Source organism: Cetorhinus maximus, chromosome 20 (genome assembly GCF_964194155.1).
Source record: "Cetorhinus maximus chromosome 20, sCetMax3.hap1.1, whole genome shotgun sequence".
NCBI classification, from domain to species: Eukaryota; Metazoa; Chordata; class Chondrichthyes; order Lamniformes; family Cetorhinidae; genus Cetorhinus; species Cetorhinus maximus.
In genome coordinates this window covers 53,303,089-53,327,036 of record NC_135898.1, presented here as the reverse complement: position 1 = coordinate 53,327,036, position 23,948 = coordinate 53,303,089, and the positions used below count along the sequence as shown (strand labels likewise).

At 44.5% G+C, this 23,948-nt stretch overlaps 1 protein-coding gene across 2 annotated transcripts in view; it reads right to left on the bottom strand.

Annotated features, from left to right (window-relative positions):
* Positions 1-23,582, bottom strand: part of ablim1b (actin binding LIM protein 1b) — a 266,319-nt gene extending 242,737 nt beyond the window's left edge. Inside the window, exon 1 of one of the 2 annotated variants that reach the window (XR_013579734.1) lies at positions 23,332-23,582. Coding sequence is in view for 1 of the 2 variants with exons in the window: in XM_078564687.1 (XP_078420813.1) it covers positions 23,332-23,353 (22 nt within the window). In the remaining variant the exon portion in view is untranslated. The remainder of the gene's footprint in view (positions 1-23,331) is intronic. The other variant, XM_078564687.1, reaches the window with a different exon arrangement.
* Positions 23,583-23,948: the final 366 nt, after the last annotated feature.

Here is a 23,948-nt window from a genome sequence, read left to right as displayed (position 1 = left end):
TGAAGGCTGCTACATCAGGAGAAAGTGAGCTTATTGCAGTATATTAAGTGGCATTAACTAATAAACAGCCGCTCTGGCCCTGAAAAATTATTTTACAAGTCTGGAGTCTCATCCTCTGAAAAGAAAATTAATGATGCATATTTTTTAAAAATATATACTATTATAGTTTTTCTGTTTTTTCTCTTTCATTTCCATCCCTTAATCTCGTTCTTATTTCACTTCCTGTACAATGATTAATATATAATATATATATTTTTAACTTCCTGTTTTACTGTCTGCAGGTCTCAGTCAGAATACTTCAATCCAACCAATGGAAGAGCCTCTCTGATGCTTTTTCTGTTCATAAACACCACAGATCCTCTGTAGAGGGTGCTACTTTGAAACATACATTTGATTAGTAAAAATCTCCACTGCCGAGCGCACAAAAAGTTGTGTCAACTGTACGTCACTGAAAGGAAAATCTGGACCAACAGCTCTCTTTCTCCCATAAATATTTTGTTCATATTTTTACATTTATTTAATGCTGTATCTGACGGCAATTTTATTCAGCAAACTCGTTGTAAATCATAGAGCTTCTGGTGTTTGGAATACAACCTGACCAAATGCTGAGTCGTGTGGTAGCTGTAAAGTGGAGGCCTTCTCAGGGGCAGGTGAAGTCGCATGGAACAAAAGCATGTGCTAAAACAAATAGTTATATTGTTCCTCAAGAGAAAATGCAGGAATTATATTATTATTACTGTTGGGACAGATGTTTATACAAACTCAATAGGCCATGGAATCAACTGACCAATCATAAACCATGTAGTGAATAAACAGATAAAAGTAACAATTGAGTTACAAGTCTCTGAGGCTCTTAAAAATGTTTAAACATGAGAGAAATTTGAGGGTTTTAATTTCAGTAAGAGTGAACGGAACACAATTAGTCAGTATCAATGAACCTAAGGTCAAATAATAATTTCCTTATTTTAGATAAATCACCAACTTGACAGAAGGGTTTTAACAACCAAATAATAAAAGTGAATAGCCCCTATGAAAATAGACGTATTTGAAGTTATCTTATACTAAATTTGTTTAAAAAGAGACCTAGTTGTTTGAAAAAGCTGCAATGTTATTGCGGAAACTGTGTGTAAAGCAAAGGTCCAAAATAAAGAACACCACCAAGGCTGCAATTCTAATAGGACGATTAAAAGTTATTTCGCACCAAGCCTGGAGAAACCTGGGCCTGAATTTTCAGCTCAGTGGGCGGGCGCGATCGCCGGGCCCGTGAGGGATCGGGAAACGGATTGCCAACCGCGATCAGCCCCCGACTGCGATTTCACACTGGCTGGCTATTTAACAGTCAGCCGACGTGAAGCGCTTGCTGAAAAGCTCAGTGCTGCCAGGGTGGGGGTGGGAGGAGGGCGGGAAATGACATGAATACGGGCAAGCGCTGACAGAAAGCTCCCTGAAGGCAGAGAGCTGCCTCAGGGAGCTGAAGACCTGAAACCCAGGAAATAAACTTTTAAGATCAGGAAAAAAGTGTCCAACCATCACAATCAGGCACCTGAACAAATAGATTATAAAAATGCTGTCCACAGGTTTATATTTTTATTTTATTTTTTTATGGCACAGCCGATGGTAAATGCTGAGTTGTTCAAATCCCAAAGGGAAACTTGAAATAACTTGTTTTGCAATTTACATAAATTTTGAGATGCGTGCCCTGAATTCAGTAGTAATAAGACCACCAAGTCTTATAAGTTTTTACAAAACTAGATTAAACATTCATTTATAGGATAACTTACTTTAAATACATAGATAGATCTACAAATTACTACTATGATAATTTCTAAATCCCCTAATCAATCTAACTCCCAGTTACATTTTCGTTAAGGCAACAGTAAGACACATAGGTTTTAAAAGACCCAGGCAAAGAAACATGGTACCCTGAACAAGTCGGCTTCCAAGTGAGTTTTCTTAACCTCAGTCCTTTGAAGACAGCAGCTTGAGGCATAGATGCTGAAGGCTTTTTCACACACTTGTAAGATCATAAAAATGCCTTCCCTTACACACAGCCCTTGCTCCTTCTTTATGCAGATCTTTCTCTTTGAATGCAAATACCCATTGTTTCACTATGCCTTTGGGCTTTATCTCCCTGACAATAAAATCCTCTCATAACACTAAGTTTTACCACTAATCTTTTGGAAAAGTAAACACACTGTTTCTAAATTTCATCCGGCTAGGTGATACATTTCACCCCTTCTTTGAAAACAGTCTAGTCTGGTTTATTTCAAAATGCAAATGTTCCCTTGACATCTATGTTTCTAAACCTCCCCATGTTTATCTAATTAACATTTCAAACCTAACCTCTCTTCTTAGATCAAACCACCCAGACTAGCTGCCTCTAATTCAATTAAATCTCACACACACACAGACACATAGACACCTCCCACTATTACTCTATTTTACAATAAATTCCTATAGCATTATGAAAATTATATCTTCTTGACAATTTAATAACGGAAACTTCATCCCGCCCTTGGATGAGGTTTGCTGAAAAATGTAAAGGCCGCCTGGCCAATTCACCTGTCCGCTAAACTTAAGTTGGACAGGCTGCATAAAATGACAGACAACTGCGCCGTTAATGGGCTTAATTGCCATCAGGCACGCTTCTGCCTTTTGTGCGCATCCGCTGACCGAAATATTGCGCTCATGCGATGTTTATGTTGAGACACTCGCCCGATGTCATCTCGCATGATTTCCTGCCCGACCGGGTCGCCCATTCAGCGTAAAATTCAGCCCCTGCAGATTGAGGGAACATGGAAAAATGAAGGAGACAAGGAGTTCCAGGATCCTTCCACATTTCTTCCTGTATTTTTCATTACTAACCACAGATTTTTAAAAAAATGATGGACATTATTCCAAATTGATTCAAAATGGACTAGCTGTACTTTAGAGTGGCTGTACCTTTAAAAAAACAAAGAGCTGAATTTTACCATGGGCATTGGGACCACAACATCAAGGCCAAAAGCTAGTCCCAAGCCCATTCACTGACAATGGGACCTGCAGGTCCAATTAAGGACAGCAGGCGGGATCCTGATGCTGCCAGCCCTGAGAGCCAGCAACTCTGAAGCCTGAATGCCAATGGGAGAGGTGGGTGCTGCTGAGGCAGGTCAGAGACCTCGAGGGTGCCTCAAAATTGAGGTGCCCTCAACTTGGTGTGTAAAAATTAAAATTAGGGGGCTGAGGGCAGTAGGCTCAGCCCTCCGGGGGAACATTGAGACCAAAGGGGGCTATGTTTCACGCCTGTTATCTCCTCTTTGGGTCATGGAGCCTCTGGCTTCGATAGGCCCAGACTGCTGCAGGGAGGTCAAATCCATGAAGCTGGCAAAATGCCACCAGCATAGTAAAATGGCCCCCAATTGAGCCCTTAATTTTGAAAGTAGGCTGTCTGGCTCTGCGGAGCGGGCAGCCCTCTCCTGCCCACTGCTTAGCAACTTCCTCAGTGGGGGACAGTGCCATTGTGGCTGCCCGCTATTTTACGAGCTCCTTGCCTCCGCTCTAGTCATACTGGACCAGTAAAATTCAGCCCAAAATGTCTCTTTCCGCATTTCCAACAGCATTTTCTGTTTGCAATAGTGTTTGTTGCTGAGAGGGTCTGTCACCAGGAGGGTTTTCCCCTACCCATTGTTAGTTCTGTGACTTGCAGAGATTTTTAGAGTTGGTTTTATTTTAGAATATGACTTTTTTTAGGTGGAGCCCATTCCTGACGGAAGCTTCAAACAAGTGGCCCCTTGTATAGGCAGGGAGACACAAAGGAGGGGGAGGGAAGGGCATTCTAAAATAACCAAAGTTAAACCTGGACAATGAAGAAAAGGTAAACAGTGCCTAGAGTGTCAAAAGTGTTCAAATAAGAAGCATCTGCATACTACAAAAGCACAGCATCTATGGAAGAAGGAGGTTGAAACACTCACCCGAAAACACTAAGCATCCTTCAATAAAGATTACTCATCCTTTGTGCCATTTAAAATATAAGAGAGAAACTGGAGGTGGCACGCATTCTTAACAGAAACAAAAGCACTCCTAGGTAAGGTTATGTTCACAAAATCACAAGAGAAGCTGGGATGAAGAAGTCCCTCTAGCACATTTGCTGCTCAGAATAACAATACTCATTAGGGTACATTGCTGTTTCTTAAATGAGTGCAATATCCTGTTATCGATAAATCTTCCTGGCAATCGGTTCTAGCTACTGATCACCCAACAATATTTTAAAATAGTAGACAGGTGTCCTATTGTCCTGTTGCTCCTGTCTATGTGAAAGTATTATTTTATTTCCTTTCTCTGAACATAAAGTTCCATAAAGTTCCCCTCTGAAATATCCCTTTAAGAGACTGAAGGCACCTAGCTCATCAAATTATTCTTTGGAACTCTTCCTTCTGACACAAGGAGTCAGCCTTGCGACTCTCCTTTACTACTCCTATGGGCTGGATTTTCAGCTCGGCGTGTGGGTGTGCACCTGACACACAAGAGCGTGAAATAGCGTACGATGATGTCAGGCAAGCGTCTCGACATCATCGCGCACTCATGCGATATTTCAGTCAGCGGGCATGCGCGAGAGTCGGCAGCGCGCCAGCCAACAATTAAGAGAGCTGTTAAGCCCATTAATAAACTAATTAAAGTGAATTTTCCCTGCCCGTCCAACCTTAGGGTTGGCGGGCAGGCAAAATGACCAAGCGGCCTTTGGATTTTTGAGGAAACCTCATCCACGGGCGGGATGAGGTTTCCAATGTTAATTAAAAACAAAATAAACATTTTTCAATCTCATTTCATGTTTATCTTAATTTTAAAATCTTTATTTTTAATGTTAGAAATCTTCAGCTCCCTGAGGCAGCTCTGTGCCTTCAGGGAGCTTGCACTGAGTGCACCCGTGCGCATGCACTGACTTGCAAACTCCCCCTCGTCCCCGAACCCCTGCCCAGGCAGTGCTGAGTGTTTCTGCACGCGATTCACGCTGGCCGGCCGTTAACTGGTCAGCCAGTGTGAAATCAGGTCGGGGCCTGATCGCAGGTGGCGGTCCGTTGCATGACCGCTCCCGGGCCCGCCTCCCCAACGAAGGGAAAATCCTCCCCTATGGCTTGATTGCCTCACTCGTGGTGGGCAACCAATTTTCCAGATGTAGCCTGACCAGGCCACTTGAATTTAACAGATTTTTACTCTCACGTTATTTACAGTGGTGTTACCTGACACCATCAACTTGATAAGTAACGAATCAACTAACGTCCCATGTAATGTCCCTTCCAAGATTTCTCTCTTGGTGAGTTCTATTTCATTCATGAAGCATACAAACAACATAGCTTTACTTGTCATATGCAGTACCTTAAATGTGTCCCTATTGAACATCAGTTGCCACTGTTAGCCCAGGTACAAACCCAAATCCTGTGCCTGATGCCATCTGAAAATCTAACTATTTTCCATTCAACCAGCTATTCTGGATCATTTATGTCTTCCAGGAACAGGAGAGGTTCCACAATGGACTTCTAGAGCATTCCTCATTTCTTTTAGCCTAGTTCCTTTTTGACTCCGCTACTTCCTTAATTTAGCCCAGTCACTAATCCACATCCCTACTTTCCTTTGATACCCACTAAACTTAATTTATAAAGATATCTCTTATATAGTACTCAGAAACCTAGTTATACTACAGGAGACAGATTTCCTTTAATAATTTGTTATGACATCTCCTCAAATAAGTCAAATAGGTCAGGCAAAACTTCCTGAAGCTGTGTTAGATGTCATTTATTATGCTATTTTCATACAGGCAGTGGTGTGGTGCTGCCAGAGCGCACTCGAGCACAGCTCTGGTACCTTCTATTTAAAGCAGGCTTGTTCAACTCAAAGCGGCTTGCCAGATTTGTTGGACATTCGATATTTTTAAAATGCTGCAAAGCTGCTCATCCAATCACTAGCGTGCCTATCAGTAGCAAATGCAGGGAGGAACCAGCCTGTGATTGGACAAGCAGCACAAAGTGGGAAGGTAAATTTTTAAGTTAAGTTCCAGGGCCCAGAGACAGCTGGGGCGGAGTTCAGGTAAGCCCGAGTGGGGCGTGAGGCAAGCAGGGGCGGGGGCGGGGGAGGGGGGGGGAGAGAGAGAGAGAGAGAGAGTGAGGGAGAGAGAGAGTGAGGGGGAGAGAGTGAGGGGGGAGAGAGTGAGGGGGGAAGAGAGAGAGTGAGGGGGGGGAAGAGAGAGAGTGAGGGGGGGGAAGAGAGAGAGTGAGGGGGGGGAAGAGAGAGTGAGGGGGGGGAAGAGAGAGAGTGAGGGGGGGAAGAGAGAGAGTGAGGGGGGGAAGAGAGAGAGTGAGGGGGGAAGAGAGAGAGTGAGGGGAGGCGAGAGAGTTGGGGAGACAGAGTGGGGAGAGGGAGTGGGGGAGAGGGAGGGGGAGAGGGAGTGGGGGAGAGGGAGAGGGGAGAGGGAGAGGGGAGAGGGAGGGGGAGAGGGAGGGGGGAGAGGGAGGGAGAGAGAGAGGGAGAGAGAGAGGGAGAGAGAGAGTGAGGGGGGAGAGGGAGAGAGAGAGTGAGGGGGAGAGAGAGAGTGAAGGGGGGAGAGAGTTGGGGAGACAGAGTGTGGGGGAGAGAGAGTGTGTGGGGCATGGGGGAGAGAGAGAGTCTGGGGGGAGGGAGCGAGTCTGGGGGGAGGGAGCGAGAGAGAAAGAAAGAGTCTGACGGGGAGAGAGTGGGGGAGGGAGGAAAGATAGTGGGGGTGGAGTGAGTGGGGGAGAGAGAGAGTGGGAGAGAGAGAGTGGGAGAGAGAGAGTGCAACAGAGAGAGCGCGAGAGAAAGAGAGAGGGGGAGAGAGAGAGTGGGGGAGAGAGAGAGTGGGGATGAGAGAGAGTGTGTAGGGCGTGGGAGATAGAGAGAGTGTGTGGCACGTGGGAGAGTGAGTGAGTCTGTGGGGAGGGAGAACGAGAGAAAGAGAGACAGGCGAGGAGAGAGTGGGGGTGGACTGAGTGAGTGGTAGGAGTGAATGAGTGGGGGAGACAGAGAGAGAGAGAGTGTGCAGGGGTGAGAGAGTGAGTGTGGGGGTGGAAAGAGAGAGAGAGTGGGGTAGAGAGAGTGTGTGAGGTGGAGAGGGTGTGTGTGGGGGGGGAGGAGAGAGAGAGGGGGAGAGAGAGAGGGGGGGAGAGAGAGAGAGAGGAAGAGAGAGAGGGAGAGAGAGAGAGAGAGGAAGAGAGAGAGAGAGAGAGGAAGAGAGAGAGAGAGAGAGCGAGAGGAAGAGAGAGAAAGAGAGGGGAAGAGAGAGAGAGAAAGTAGAGGAGAGAGAGAGGGAGAGAGAGAGATGAGAGGGGAGAGAGAAAGAGAGAGAGAATGTGTGCGGGGTGGAGAGAGAGTATGTGTCGGGGGGAGGAGAGAGAGAGAGAGTCTGGGGGTAGAGGGAGAGTCTGGCGGGAAGAGAGCGAATATGTTGGGGAGAGAGAGTGGGGGGAGAGAGTGAGTGAATGGGGGAGAGAGAAAGTGAGTTTGGAGAGAGAGAGAGAGAGAGAGTAGGCAGAGAGTGTGTGTGTACGTGCAGGGGGAAGAGAAAGAGAGTGTAGGGGAGGGAGAGAGTGTGGGGGGTGTGTGAGAGAGAGAGAGAGAGAGAGAATGTGTGTGTGGGGAGGGAGAGAGAGAGAGTCTGCAGGGGGCAGAGAGTATTGGGGGAGAAAGAAAGTGTGGTGGGGAGAGAGTGTGTGTGTGTGGGAGGAGAGAGTGAGTGCAAGTGGGAGGGAGAGAAAACATGTGGGGGGAGAGAGTGTGGGGGAAAAGGGAGAGAGAGAGTGAGCGTGGGAAGATGAGAGAGAGAAAGAGAGTGTATGGGGAGGTGTTGGGGATAGAGAGAGTGTTTCACATTAATTCCTTGGCTGTCATGGCTTGATGATGAAAAGCGGTAGTGTTTGTCTTCCCTGCTGGCAGCCTTATATGGAATTTACAGCACAGAAGCAAGCTATTTAGCCCACCCCATTTATGTTGGTGTTTATGTTACATTCTAGCCTCCTTCCACCCGTCTTGATCACACTATCAGGATAACCTTTAGCTTCTTTGTTCTTCAAGTGTTTATCAAGTTCCTTGAATGTATCTATACTAGAATCATAGAATGGTTACAGCACAGAACAAGGCCATTCAGCACATTGTCTCTGCGTCAGGTCCCTCATGTCAAGTCCCTGCAACAGCAACTCAGCTCGTCCACTCCGCATTTTCCATGTAGCCCTGTAAAATCTTCTCTTCAGATAATTATCCAGTTCCCTTTTGAAACCTGCAATTGACTTTGACCCCACCATACTCTCATACAATGCATTCCAGATCCAATCACCTGTTGCACAAAGAAGTTTTCCTCACGTCACCTCTGGTTCTTTTGTTAATCACCTTCGGGTTCTCAGACTTCTATCCATGTGAACAGTTTCTCCCCATTTATTCTATCCAGACACTTCATGATTTTGAACACGCCTAACAAATCTCTTAATCTTCTCTTCTCCAAGGAGAACAGGCTCAGCTTCACCAATCTATCCACGTAACTGAAGTCATCCTTGGTACCGTTCCCATAAATCTTTTCTGCACCTTTTCTAAAACCTTCACATCCTTCCCTTTGCAGCTGAAAAAGTGTTTTATGAAGGTTCATAACTTTACTTGCTTTTGTACTCTATGCCCCTATTTATAAAACCCAGGATTCAGTATAATTTACTAACTGCTTTCCCAAACTGCCCCGTCACCTTCAATGATTTATTCATATATACACCCAGGTCCCTCTGCTCCTGCATTCCCTTTAGAATTATACCCTTTATTTTATGTCACCTCTCCCGATTCTTCTGACCAAAGGCCGGGATTTTCTGTGCCCGCTGGTTTCGGGCATGGTCGGTGGCGTGAGCGGAAAATATGGCGAGAAGGCCAAAAATCGGTTTCTCGACGTCATGAAACCAGTTTGCGATCGTACACTCAGCCCGTCGATGACGGGCCGCATTCACCGCCAATGGACATCGGGAGCCTCATTGTAATACTTCAGCATAAGGCCAGCCTGTCGGACTCATCCCTCCCTTCACTGGATTGTCCACCCACATTGGTGGGAAAACACGCTGGTACAGAACACATCTCGATGGCTGTGACATGCAAAAGTCCGGACCTACCACCAGGACCTTGCTCACTTTGCGAACATCCAAAGAGCAGAAGATGCTGGTTCCAGCAGCAACAGGATCCTGGATGAATGGCCAAGGCAGGCTGGTGGATTTTCATGGACATTTCTCTGCTGCGAAGCAGCTCACAGAAGTTGGAAAGTCACCGTCAACGCACACAATGGATGATGGTCAAGGGGGTGGGAGAGGAAGGGGTGTCGGGGGGGGTGAAGTTGGAGGGGGGGAATGAATGAAGGTGTCAGGGGGGTGAAGTTAAGGGGGAGGGAGTATGGGGGAGAAGGGACTGACAGGGGAGATGGCAGCAACTGGGGAGGTAGGTGGAAAGCGTAAGGGAAGGAGTTTGGTTTGGGGAAGGAGTGCAGAGAGCGGAGGAAGTCCAGGGAGAGGAAGGAGTGTGGAGAGAGGAGGGAGTCTGTGGGGAGGAAGGAGTGCAGAGAGGGGAGAGAGTCTGGGGGGAGGAAGAAGTCCTGGGGAGGAAAGGAGTGTGGAGAGGGGAGAGAGGAATGCGGAGAGGGGAGGGAGTAAGGGTGGAGGAAGAAATAAGGGTGGAAGGAGGAGCCAAGAAAGGGGAAAGAGTAAAGCTGGAGGAAGAAGTGAGACTGGAGGGAGGAGTCAGGAGGGAGGGGAAGGACTAAGGGTGGTAGAAGAAGTAAGGGTGTCTGAGAGAGTCAGTAAGGGGGAGGGACTAAGCAGGGGGGAGTCCAGGCGAGTGAGAGGACTAAGGGGGCAGAAAGGGGTCCGGAGGGGAGCAAAAGGGTCTGGAGGGGGTAGGTCCAGGTAAACATGCTAGGGAGGGGTCCGATGGGTCCATGGCTGCCTCCTGGACAGCGAACTGAGGGTGGGCGTGGAATGAGGGGATGGTGAGAATGACTAAGGGCAGAGTGAGGCAGTAGGGTGGGAGGGGGAGGGTTCGATGGTAACGGTAGAAGGGACAGCGAGGGTGATTTGCAATGACTCGGAGGCAGACACGGACTCTGTTGGAGGGAAGGAGGAGGTTGGGAAGGGGAGTGTGGATGGGGTTGGGAAGAAAGGGATAGTGCACGTACACCTTGGCACCCACAAAGGCAAAGGGTTGTGACTGCTAGGTCATGGAGGGGAGGTGTAATGTGATTGTGGGGTGTCAACTGTGATGGTGGAAAGGAATTGGGTGACAGGGGGAGGGGAAAAGAGCAGGCAGTACTCAAGATGCTCAGGACATTGAGGTGAGTGTGATATGTGAAGGATTGGCATGCGTGAGAGAGTGCATGCACAAGGCTCCGAAAGGCTTTGCCACACACACACACTTCTCCCTCCAGAATCACTTGGAGCCAGTTGCTTCCTCTGCGGTGATAGAGGATGAGGTTGATGGGCTCAAAGGCAAAAGGGCCTTGGAGGGAGAGGACAGCCTCTGAGATTCCTGAGTGGATGACCCAGGGGTGGCCTGCTGCCGCTGCTCCTCCCTTCGGGTGCCCGGAGGCCCCAGCCTGACTCCTTGAGGGGAAGGAGCACCTGGAGGGGCATCAAGGTGCCCCATTTGCCTCTCGCGTTGCCACGGCAAGAACTCACCCATGACTCCCATGATGGAGTGCAGGTCTGCACTCATCTCTGCGTTCTGCTGGACCAAGGTCTCCATGGCGTCCGCCATCCTCCTCATGGAGACCTCCATACACGCACATGTGGGCAACACTTCATCAGAGAGCAGGCAGACGCATGCCACTCTGCTGAGGGCTTCCAAAAGCTCTGCGTGATGTTCCCGCACCTTCTGCTGACTCTCCAGGACAAATTGGAAGTCCAAATCCAGAGGCTCATCATCAGACTCGGACCTCACAGATGCCTGATATCCAGCAGTCCTCCGAGTGCCGGGGAGCTCGGCCAAACCTGCCTCCTCTTGCTGTGGACATGTGTTCATGCAGTGACCACCAGATTGTGAACATGACCCTGCCCTATATGTAGGTTCCACCGGGGTGTGTGTCTCTGCGCTGGTGCAGGGAGTGGGTAAAATTTGCCACTACACCACTGTACACACGTCTTTCCATTTTGCTCAGCACTGTTGATTTAATTTATTTTCTATATTGAAGTCGGGTTAATGGATTTGTAGTTACCAGTTTTATTATCATTCAATCGAATATGGGAAATTTATTGCTTACTTCCAGCCTGATGAAACCTCCTTCAATTATTCCCTTAAAATGCCCATCAGCACTTCAAAAATGTCTTACCTTGTCCCACAAATACTCTGGGATATATTCATTCAGGTGAGATGAGAGTGACTGGCCTTGACACCAACACAGCATTTGACTGTGTCCCATCAAGGAACCCTAGCAAAATTGAAGTCAATGGGAATTAGGGGAGAACTCACCACTGGTTGAAGTCATACCTACTGCAAAGGAAGGTTACAGTGGTTGTTACAGGTCAATCATCTCAGCTCCAGGACATCACTGCAGGAGTTCTCCAGGGTCGTATCCTAGGCCCAACCATCTTCATCTGCTTCATCAATGATCTTCTCTCCATCATAAGGTCAGGAGTGGGGATGTTTGCTGATAATTGCACGATGTTCAGTACCATTTATGACTCCTCAGATACTGAAGCAGTCCATGTCCATATGCAGCAAGACCTGGACAACATTCAGACTTGGGCTGATAAGTGGCAAGTAACATTCATGCCTCACAAGCCAGGCAATGACCATTCCCAATGAGACAGAATCTAACCATCTCCCCTTGACATTCAATGGCATTACCATTGCTGAATCCCCCACTATCAACATCCTGGAAGCTACCATTGACCAGAAACTGAACTGGACAGTCTTATAAATACTGCGGCTACAAGAGCAGGTCAGAGGTTGGGAATTCTGAGGTGAGCAGCTCACCTCTTGGCACCCATAACCGGCCCACCATCTACAGGGCACAAGTCAGGAGTGTGATGAAAGGATCCCTAGTTGCCTGGATGAGTCCAGCTTCAATAACATTTCAAAAACTCCACACAATCCAGAACAAAGCAGCACCCTTGACTGGCACCCCATCTACCACTTAAACATTCAATCCCTCCACCACCGCTGCACAGTGACAGCAGTGTGTACCATTTACAAGGTGTACAGCAGAAACTCACCTTCCAAACCTGTGATCTCTACCAACTAGAAGGACAAGGGCAGCAGATGCTGAGAAGACCACCACCTGCAAATTCCCCTCCAAGATACACACCATCCTGACTCAGAACTATATTGGCGTTTTTTCACTGTTTCTGGGCCAAAATCCTAGAACTCCCTTCCTCAAAGCACTGTGGGTGTACTTGCACCAGATAACATAAGAACTAGGAGCAGGAGTAGGCAATTCAGCCCCTCGAGCCTGCCCCGCCAACCAATACGATCATGGCTGATCTCATTTCGGCCTCAACTCCAATTTCCCACCCTTTCCCCATAACCTTTCAACCCATTACTAATTATGGACTGCAGCAGTTCAAAAAGGCAGCTAACCATTACCTTCTTAAGGGCAATTAGAGATGTGCAACAAATGCTGGCCTTACCAGTGACACTCTCATTCCATGAAAGAATAAAAAGATAATTCTAGGGAAGTTGTCTCAACATATCTGAAACCTATAATGTCAAAATATATTCCAAATTATATTCCATTGGGAAAATTTCAGGCTGGTTATTGCAGTGTGCAAATTACAAAAATAACAACCATTCGCATTTATATAGCATCTTCAATGTTAAGAGTTCTGAGGCACTTCACAGGAGTGTTATCAAATGAAATTTGACACCAAGCCACATAAGGAGATATTAAGAAAGGTCACCAAAAGCTTGGTCAAAGAGATGGGTTTTAATGTATTTTTTAAAGGCTTTAACGTGCAAAGAGAGAGGTACAGTGACATGGGTTTAGGGAGGGAATTCCAGAGAATAGGGCCTAGATGTATATGAAGCTATGGCTGGCAATGAAGGAATGATCAAAACCAGTGCCGGGCAAGAGACTAGGATTGGAAGAACACAGGGATCTTAGAGGGTTGCAGGAGGTCACAGAGATCGATAAGGATGAGGCCAGGAAAGGATTCAAAACAAGAGTTAGAATTTTCAGATCGAACTGTTGCCAGACCGGGAGCCAATGTAAGTTTGCGATCAGAGGCATGGGGCTTAGAGAGAGGTAGGATATGAGCAGCGGAGTTTTAGGTGAGCTCAGTTTATGCAGCATGGAAGATGGGCAGGGTCAGCTAAGATTGCAAAATTAGTCTTTAATCATCCACAGTCATGAGACGTACGCAGTGAATGTAAATATAGTCATATGGGTAACAATGGACAAATTTTGAATGAAACAGTCAATACAGTAACACCCACCTGCTATTCACTTCTAGTAAATCATTTTCATTTATAACCTGAAGCTTGCACTTCCTTCTTTATGGTCTAAACTGCTGGGTTTTGAAACTTGTGTTGTGCCAACCTCTCTGGCAGACCTAGATAATGGCTTGCTTGTAATCAAGGTTTTGTGCTGCTATGTCTTGCACATTGTTTGGCCAGGTGTTGTAATTTTAATGGTACAGAACTAATATGCATATCAAGGTCGAGGAATCAAAATTCTTGTCTTTTCACACCCTCGAGCTTTTAATTTTAAAAGTTGAATATATGCGTTGCTTCCAAAACATGTCACCCAAGATACTTATAATCCTGCCCCACCATCATAGCTGCAGCTGAGTGGGAATCATGATCAGCCAGACTGAAGCGATCCTAATCACAGTAGGTTTCTGGGCTTAGGACATTTGAATGCAATAGGTAATCACTAGCGTCAACATGGGCAAGTTTTGGGCACATGCTTGCAAGGAGTGCATGAGAACAAAATATGTTGTTGCCGACCTGTCTTCTGTTCAAAGCCAGCAGGACCAGCTACAACATTCTCAAGATCTTCCATTTCGCCCCCTTTAGCAGAGGGACGGTTGCATTGCAACTGCGTACAAATCAAGATGCAGTCCTGTAAGGCCCTTCTCCACCATTCATAAGTACTATACACCATTTTTCCAGCCTCCCAAATGCTCAAGTGACATTGGTCCATTTATCTAACTAGTGCTCAACAGTTTGTGATGCTATTCCATCAGCCCCACTCCTTTTCACATGTCAAGCATCCGAGGGGTAGACGGAATTCCCACCCACCGCTGATCCAGCAGGAATTCCCTGGCTATGATCCCTGGCGCACAGCCCTGGCATTACTGGGACCCACCAGTCTATCATTGGATTTCTGTCCCAGGTATGTTTCTGGCCTTGAGCAAATGTATGGCTTCTTTATGATATTAAGAACACAATACACAAATACTGCTGTCTCTTGTTTTGAAACCTCTTTTTTCTCTTTACAGAGGCCAACTGACCTGTCTATTTGCAGCAATTTCTGTTTTGAGTCTCTATCGAGACTACAATAGAGGGGCACCGTAAAATAATCTAATTTAATCTTTGCTGCTAAATGAGTTCGATGTTACAGCAATCAACCTTATAAGGTGCAATTTGTTCTCGTTCATACTTTATGTTGTCTAGACTGATTAATCGTCACAGCAGACAATATAGCTGCCGAAATATGATGACACTGCTCTGTAAAGTTATGTGAAGTATCCTGAGCTTTGCATCTTGCACTAACTGTTGTGCATGTGTTTCATATTTAACTAGCCCATTAATGCATGTACTCAAATCCAGTTGTGTTGACTAATGGTTGAGATAAATTATACTCAGTATCCTCAGACTGAAGTTAATGGCACAGGAACAGTGATACAAGTTCAGAAAGAATCTAGCAGGAATAAGTAAGAAGTGGTTTCTTTTAAAATAAGTCGAAGTGACAAAGACCCATGTAGTCTGCACTCTGCGGGGAAGGGTACAGGTATCAATGCAAAGCCATATATAGCAAACATTGCCTATTACACCTTGCCTAATATTATATGATGCACTTTTTGTGCGTGTAAAGTACAAAAGAGCCCGAGACTTCAATTCAAAAATGGTGGCGCAAAACCTAGTTCATTCCACACTTTCACTATGTATCAATCACTATGGATTACTGATTCTCATAGTCTGGGGCAAGACTGCAAAGAAAATCCAACAGAAAATCTTTGGAGCGGGTAGAGGAAGTACAGTATACTTCTTGCTTCCTGCAACTCAAGTCCTGCTTCTTATTGAGGTTACTACCTTCTCCATTTTGTTCTTGGGGTTCTTCGGGTTAACACCAGCAGCAGCCGGGTAAGGCCCTTACGTGGGCGTTAATTGCCCATTTAAGGGCCTCAATTGATGGCTGGACAACAAGGCCATCCACAGGCCCTCACACCATGGACTTAACTGGATCCACCACCCCACCTGATTAAACGCCCCCATGGCACCAAGCTCGCCAGGGGGTGGTCACAAGGTTCCACCCACTGTCTCAGAAGAAAATTACCAAAATGATAGCTTAGTAAATTAACCACTGACATTAATCTATTACCTCCTGTAACTAGTACTAAAAACAATTATCTTAATACCTTATTACCTCAAAAGGCCACTTGAAAAGATTCCAAGGGGGTGAATTTTACAGGAGATGTATTGCTCGTCTTCCCTCGCCCTACTCTCCTCTCCCTCCTCTGGTCGAAACGTTGGTCGGCACCCTGGTGATTTTAAATCTGGCTGCCTTGCAGCGACAATATGCTGGGAGCAACCTTAATGTGGCAAGAGTGGGACTTCCAACCCTCAGGCACAGGAAGTCCCATCCACAAAAGCTGTCGGCCACTCTGACTAGTCCCAGTAGCAAGTAGTGGCCCTTGCTGGGATTACAGGCAGTTCCGAGAAGAAGGAAGATGTCTCCCAGACTTAAAGCTAAGTCTGAGGATTTTGTTCGGGGAGGGAGCGGGGACCCTAGCAGAGGGGAGTGGAGAGGCCGGAGGAGAGGCACAAAGCGAGGCTGGGGGGTTGCCCCCGATAGGCACAGGGACCACCCCCCCCCCCCCCCCCCGCCACTAAAAAGGAGGTAGTCCCCCTTTCCTTCCACCTCCCCCATGTATTATTGCAGTGGAGGCAGAATGAGGTCCTTAAGTGGCTACCAATTGGCAACTTAAGGGCCTCAATTGGCCTATGGCAGGCTGGCTACCTGATGCCTTACCCGCCCTCCGTAATATGGGGGACAGCTTAGGGGTGGGCAGGAAGACAGTGGGCTGGCTACCCACTTTATTTTACGCACCCCACCCGACCTTCAAATATGCCAGTGTGGGAGGGGTGTAAAATTTACCCCAAGGTATTTTAACAGATAATAGAACTTAGTCAATAACCTAGAACATGCTCTGCTGGTAATTGAAGAAATTGAAACTGTTTATACTGAGTCAGGATACAGGTTGAATGGAGACAGGTGCAGACATTCTTTTTTTGTTAACTTAGTACATCCTTTAATTTAGATTCTATTGTATCAGTTACCTGGAAGGCTGCATAACTGATGCAAATGCTGGGAGATGGCTCATCAATATACGACTTCAAGCCCGACATATGAGGCAGAGCTTTCCAGTCCTTGCTGCCAGCGCAAACTTCCGGTCCCACCAAAGTCAATGGACTTTTGGCTGGCTTGACACGTCTGTCACAGCCAGAAAATCCCAGCCTAAGTTTTTTTTAGCTCGTACCACATGAACAAACAGAAAACCAGTTGTGATCTGATTTACTTACTTTAATCATTACAACTTGTCTTCACATAATAATACAAGATAATGAGCACTCTACTCCCCCACATAAATGGATCATCTTACTTGACTTCATCAAAATGACTCTTATCTACTCCCCTACATAATACTTCTGAGCCTGACCAATGCTTGCCATTCTAACTTATACTAAATCCAAAAAGTTCCTTCCCTTGACTTAGCTATCTCTTCCATCTCTAGTATTTTATCATCTTTCTTTACCGTGAAGGTGGATATAAAGTGCTCATTTAATAAGTTTGCCATTTCTTTATTGTTGACTACAGTATCACCTGTGGTGGTGTGTTACAGTTCACTCCGGGAATCTGAGCTGCTATGGTAAGACGCACCTTTACACACATGTTATAGTCCAGAACTATAGATAGTGATGGTAGAAGCTCCAACATTCTTTCCATGACATGGTTTACCAGGAATCTCTCCTGCTGTTACTGCCTGCTGTTGGCATGTGTTGGAAGGATTTGCAGGTTCATAATCATCATGTTTGGTTGCATTATGAAGACACCTTCCTTGATCGTCAAGTCCTGGGGTGGGACTCAAACCCAGAGCTTCTGACTCAGAAGCAGGGACATTACCTCCAGTGTCACCTGCAGTTGTCTTTAATGGTTTCACATTCCCCATCATCACTCTCTTTCTCTTTATTTAGCTATTAAAACTTTTATTGCTATCCCTTTGATATCCCCTGGAAGTTTCATTTTCCTATCCCAATCTGCACCTCTTAATACTTTATTTGTATCCCTCTGTTGCTTTTTTGAGATCTCATTTGAATTGTGACTTTTCCTTGCATTTGTGATAGACTTTTCTTTAAGTCTGATATTGTCTCTCACTTCATTTGTTGACCATGGTTGCTTAATTACACAAGTGAGGCTTTTGACCTGGATTTTAGTCTGGAGGTGAGCTCTGTACTTGGCTGTTGTGAAGTTGAGAAACTCAGAAGAATGGGTTTCCCAAATGTCCTACAGAATCTTATAGATGGGGGAGCAGATGGTGGTTTAAGGGAGATCCCTTGGGGGAACAGGGGGCTGCTGCTGGTGTGGAGCAGACAGATTGTGGGAAGGGGTTGGTGTTTATTCAATGGGATGTGGGGGAGTTTATTGGGTACTTTGTTGAATCTGGAGGTAGTACCCCTCAACCAGTGCTATAAAAAGGTAATCACCTCATGGATTCAGACAATCTTGCCTCCTTTAGGATGCTACTTTTCCCGGGGCCCGGGAAACCCAGTTGTATGTGATTAAAAATAGAATTACTATTAAAATTAAAGTGCACAGCCTCATTATAAAATTTAAATAACCACCCTACTTCCTGCAAGTGGATTGGTCGCCTGTCCCTCGACTAACATCCATTAACACCTGAAATGTTGTCCAGACTTTTTACATTTTAAATATGACTCCATCCCAAACCACCCTTTTTAGGGAATTAAGGTTCAGCCATTTGTCTTTTAGGTGATGTACTGATTTTTTATTGTACCAAATGATTCTTTGATTACAGTGGTCAATCTATGTCTCAAACTTTCAAAGTTTGCCCGACTTAAATTTAAAACCTTAATTTATGATTCTCCCTTCTCCCTCTCAAGCTAAATGTTCCTGTCAACAGCATCAATACCCGCTCTGTGATAGCCGACCATCCAAACGTTTAACAAGATATTTAAAATATTCTTACTAACTGGACATTGTAAGCCAAAGTAAACATGAAATAAACGGCCATATAAAAAAATTAACCTTTAACTTTGATAATAAAACAGGAAATATAGGAAATGACTCGAAAATATGTTGTCTGTCAAGCGATTTGTGCTGCTAATCAGTGAATTCTTATCTTTAGACACATGTGCAAATTGAAACACAAAAGGAGAACAGAAATATTCATTAAAAGATTCAATGCTGAGATATCCAATGAAATATATAAAAATACTTTATAAGTTTGATATTCTGCATGTTTTTGTAAAAGAACAGATGGAAATGGATAATCTATTTTTGTCATTTGACTTTTTTTGTATCATCACTTTAAGGAAAGGCAAGGTGCAATCAAAATGAGGAAGTGGTTGGTAAGGGCATGCAATATCAGATAGATAAGGCTGTTGATCAGCAGTGATCGCTGCAGAAGTTCCTCAGGGAAGTGTCTTAGCCCAAACATCATAAGATCAGTAGTGGGGCTGCACACTGACAACTGCACTGCTCCATTCGAAACTCCGCTAACTCAATAACTCACCAGGTTATTACTACTGAGAAGGGCAAGAGTAACAATGTTCAAGTTCCCCTCCAAGTGACACACCATTCCGGAATCACTTTGCAAGAGCACCATCGCCAAAAACTTCACAGCAGTTCAATGATAAGGTTCATAACTGCCCTCTCAGAGTACAACTAGAATGAGCAATAAATTCAGCCTTTCTAGCATTATCCACATCCCAAGAACATTTTTTTTTAAAAAAAGTCAAATATTGTTCTTATTGCAGGGAATTCCTGAATTTTTAATTAAGGTTGAAAATTTTGTAATACGATTTTTCCATGAAATAATTAACCAATGACTTGGGCATAATCAGACACTGGGAGATGGTGCAAGGGTTAATCACAAAACCAGTCATCAATGTTGAGCTAAAAGGATGCAGAGGAGAATATTACTGTTCGCTCCCATGCAAACCAGCTGTTCAGTTTTAGTTATTTTTAGAAGAGTGGAATGCCATGTCAGAAGATTAAATGAGATTAAGATTGCATATTTACTGGCGCTAAGAAGAAATTCCCATTTACTTCACGACTGAAAAAAAATGAGGAAGAGGAGGGGCCAATGATATATCCTTGGGGGAGCTTCAGAGGTAATGATGTGGGTGCAGCAATAAAAACCATTGCTGGGGATAAGAGTGGAAGCAGGCAAGAGCTACACAATATACGCAAGACACTGGGGGAGGAGGGTGGGGCCTACAGTGTCAAAGGTTGCAAGAAGGTTGAGGAGGATAAGGACGCAAAGTACACCTTGATCCAAGAGAATGTCAGAGGTGACAACAGTTCATGGGCTTAGGAGAGGAAAAGAAGGTTGGTGTTGTGCTGACAGGAGTCAAGCATGTATCTTTTAAGGATAGGCTTATGTCAGCAGTTTTGAAAGGTAGGGAGACAGCGCCAAAGGAGAAAGAACTGTTTACAATGTCAGCTAGCATGGAACAGTGTGATTGCCACTTTTAAATCACTTCCCCCAACTAATTTAAACAATTCTACTTAGATGCCTCGTAACTCCCTGAGCTCCTGTAAAAGTTTGAGTTCTCTTTCACATTCTCAGTTTATTTCACTCTTCTTGTATTGCAAAAGACTTGTAAATGCCTCTGTTATAGTTGGTCTTGAATGAATTAGCAGACAACGTGGCCGAGTTTAGCATCCAAACAAACATGCTGTTAATAGAAAGAAAAAGATAGCTCTCAAAAGAATTACTGACATTTTTTTCAGAAAAAGGCTCAAGAAGATTAATAGCAGAATATTAAACACACGATGTAAAGCAAAACAAAAGCCACAAAGTCTCAAACCCCTTTTCAGAGTTCCATTGTTCATAGAGGAATTATACAATTACATAGAAAATACAAGTGGAAATAGGCCATTCAGTCCTTTCAATCCACATTGTTGTTTATGACCCACAAGTTGTAGTCCTAATCTTACAGTCCTGTTCCCATAATCCCTTTATTTCCTTTTCCTTCTAACCACCTAATCTATCATTGATACAATCTCTGCCTCAATCGCTAACTCCTGTAGTGCATTACACAGCCTCACAATCCTGTGTAAAAATGGTTCTCTTGTTCTATGTCCAAAATGTCTTGCATCTTATATCTAATGTGCCCTTGTTTTGGAACCTTTGGACACTGAAACAAGTTTGTTTCTATCTAGTCTACACCATCCCTTCATAATTTTGCACACTTCTATCAAATCACCCTCTATGCTATGAAAACAATCTCAGGACATCATCAAAGACAGTCTGATTTACTGTCAACCCTACATACCGTGTCAAAGACAGTGCAGCTCTGCCTGCAAACCAAGTAACAAAATGAATTGGGTTTCATCTGCAGGGCAATTATAAAGTAACATCTGGAGGCCCATAAACAGGGTCCACAAACACACACAGTGACCAACACCGTCAGAAAGTAGAATGGCCTTTCCATATTGTGTGCCTCAGAAAACTCTTTCAGTATTTCTGTTGATAATTATCTGCACCCAAGTCAGCCTGTAACTTTTGTGGAATTCCAGAGAGATTTATATTCCTGTTTTCTTGAGAACAATCACTGTTTCTAGATTATGCCAAAAGGGCAGAATTATATTGCAATATCACACTTATTTTTTTCAGAGGGAAACTGGCAAGCGAAACTGACCTGCTGGGGTTCCTTCCCACAGGTTCTGATGTTAACCTGCTCTTCTGGGAAGGCGTGAAAGAACACCAGCCAGAAACTGATGAGGTCCCTCTTTAAATATTTAGATTGGGTTCGGATATGTTATTGAAGTCTGGCTACTGTTTAACTAGAATATAGCCCTAAATTGTGGGCCTGACCTGCCTATGATGACCCCACTTCCTACCAACACCAATCACAAGGCCATCCCTCCTTGTAACTCAACCATCCACCCACCCCCCTCAGAAACTTAGCTTAGTACCAGCAAAGCGCCTTTGGTCTATGGTAGTGGCCTCCCCCTGCCCGACTTTCTACTCATGTTGCCACTTCATACCTGTTTCAAGTGGAAATGTAACTAGGCATATCCAGATGAGACACAGGAGTTAAGCTGCTGAGGTTGCAGCAGTATATGACCCTGCCTTTTAGCACTTTGGCCCCATGTTCTGAAACTACCTCCGTAAACCTGTTATCTCTTGACTTTGCCCTTTCCTGTTCTAAGATCCTCCTTACAATCCACCTCTTAGTTTGAATTTTTGATCATTTTTCTTAATATCCCTTTTCTTTTAGTGTCCATTTTCTTCCAAATGCTTCTATCAAGGGTCGCAAGACATTTCTCAAAAGGTGCCAGATAAATGCAAATTGTTGTTCCCTGCCTAAATGCTTCTCATGTTGGTTTGTTCAATACTAAGAAAATTTATTCAGCTAACTTATTTGCAAAGGGCTACTACTCTGCCAGCTAGTTTTGTGACGGCTGAGAGTTTTAACACTTGGTTGATAAACTGCGAAGTAAAAAGCTCTGGAGTTTCCTGACATATGATGTGTACCAGTGGCCAGAACATCAAATGGCTAATGTCTGCCACAATAAGAATCTGATGGAAGGGGAAATATTTGTAGGACTATTGGGGAAGGGCAGGAGAATAAAACTAATTGAATGGCTCTTTCAAAGAACTGGCACAGTCACGATGGGCCAAATAGTCTCCTTCTGTGCAGTGTCATTGCATGATTCTATGATTTGTGACCATTCAATACCATGGTAAACATTTTCTGTTGAACAATTTGTAAAAACTGGTTTATTGAATGGTTTTCAGAGTCACCCCTCGTGACTGTGCCAGCTCTTTGAAAGAGCCATTCAATTAGTCTCATTCTCCTGCCCTTTCCCAATAGTCCTACAAATATTTCCCCTTCCATCAGATTCTTATTGTGGCAGACATTAGCCATTTGGTGTTCTGGCCACTGGTACACATCATATGTCAGGAAATTCCAGAACTTTTTACTTCTCAGTTTATCAACCAAGTGTCAAAACTCTCAGCCATCACAAAACTAGCTGGCAGAGTAGTAGCCCTTTGCAAATAAGTTAGCTGAATAATTCTGCCTTTATCTGGCAGAATTGTACTTGGTGCAGTGAACTGTTAGTTAAAACAGAATGGCTAATAATAGCATGTGTGTCTCTACAACAGTTTTATGGAAATAAGATCATTGTGATCCCACACCAACAACTCATTCAATATCCTCTAACAATTTTATATCTCTACACTTAAAAGTCTCTAATATCAGAGGTGAACTGCATGATCTCAGGTTTCCTTCCATCCATATCCAGGAATTCCTTCCAAACTCTCAGTAAATGGAATCAGTCAGTGCAACTGTTTGTTTTAAAAAGTACAAACTTAACGTAAATGAGCTTTATATTTCACCTATTTCGAATGTTACAGCAGAAGATACCTCTAGGTGTTCCAACCGTTCCTACAAGCTATTTTTCCATGCTATTTTTGGGAGTTTATCACACCGAGTAAATGTGCTGCACAATTCCACTATTGTACCACAAAACAAAATAGTAAACTCTTTTTATTCCAGATGTAAATTTGAGTTAAAATGTAGTAGGTATGAACAATGAAGTTGATTGAGCAACCTGCACACAGCATGATTGATTCCCTAGAAACCGTTACTGTTAATTAGGAATGGAACTTTAGCAAATGCTTCAAGAAGGGAGGATCCCTAAATCATGAGCCTTAATGAAGTAAGTACACAGTTCACAAAACAGAATGATTAAACAAGTTTAGAACATATACAATGCACAGAATTAAAATGCAGAATATTAAAGCTATTTAGTGCCTGTCAAGACAAAAGATTATAGATGATTAAATGCTGAAGTAATAACAGCCTTTTTAATAAAAATGGGCTGGAGCTAAACAAGAATTAATAAACTTGTACCTTTTTCATTCACCATGACCATTTCATCAGCAGTAGCTCCAGTTAAGGCAGTAAAACTAGGTTCCCATCTGAGAGCACTTCTTGGGCAGGCAGCAGTGGTAATATCCCTAGTTTCCAGTTAACTGTAGCTGTACAGCAGCCTCGAAGCAGTTCTGACAGCCTAAAGCAAGGTCTGAGAGTGACTGGTTGTCAGGAATTGCTGTGCATTCCCAATGTGGACTCTGCCCTGCTGAAATAACCATTCACAGCTGCTATGCAGTGAATACAAATTCCACTGGTCTCTGTCGTCCTGCCCCTTCAATGACACAACAACACATTCTTTAACAGCAGACATCAGAAAAGCATAGGGGGTGGGGTTGCCATCACTGCTGCTATTTTCAATGTCTGACCTCCACAAAACATACAAAAACTGCTGAGGGTGGAGTCATTTTCACAGCTGTTGCCCTTGCATGAGAAAATGTAACATGTGTGTCATCTTTGTTTAAGATTTGAAAAGAAAGATCAGGGTTCTATGCTCAAGGTGAGGCATAACAGTGCTAAGCAAGCTTTTTTGCACAGTAGCTTTTCCTGCCTAATTTATCATTACAATATTACCACAATCATCACTCCTCTGAAAT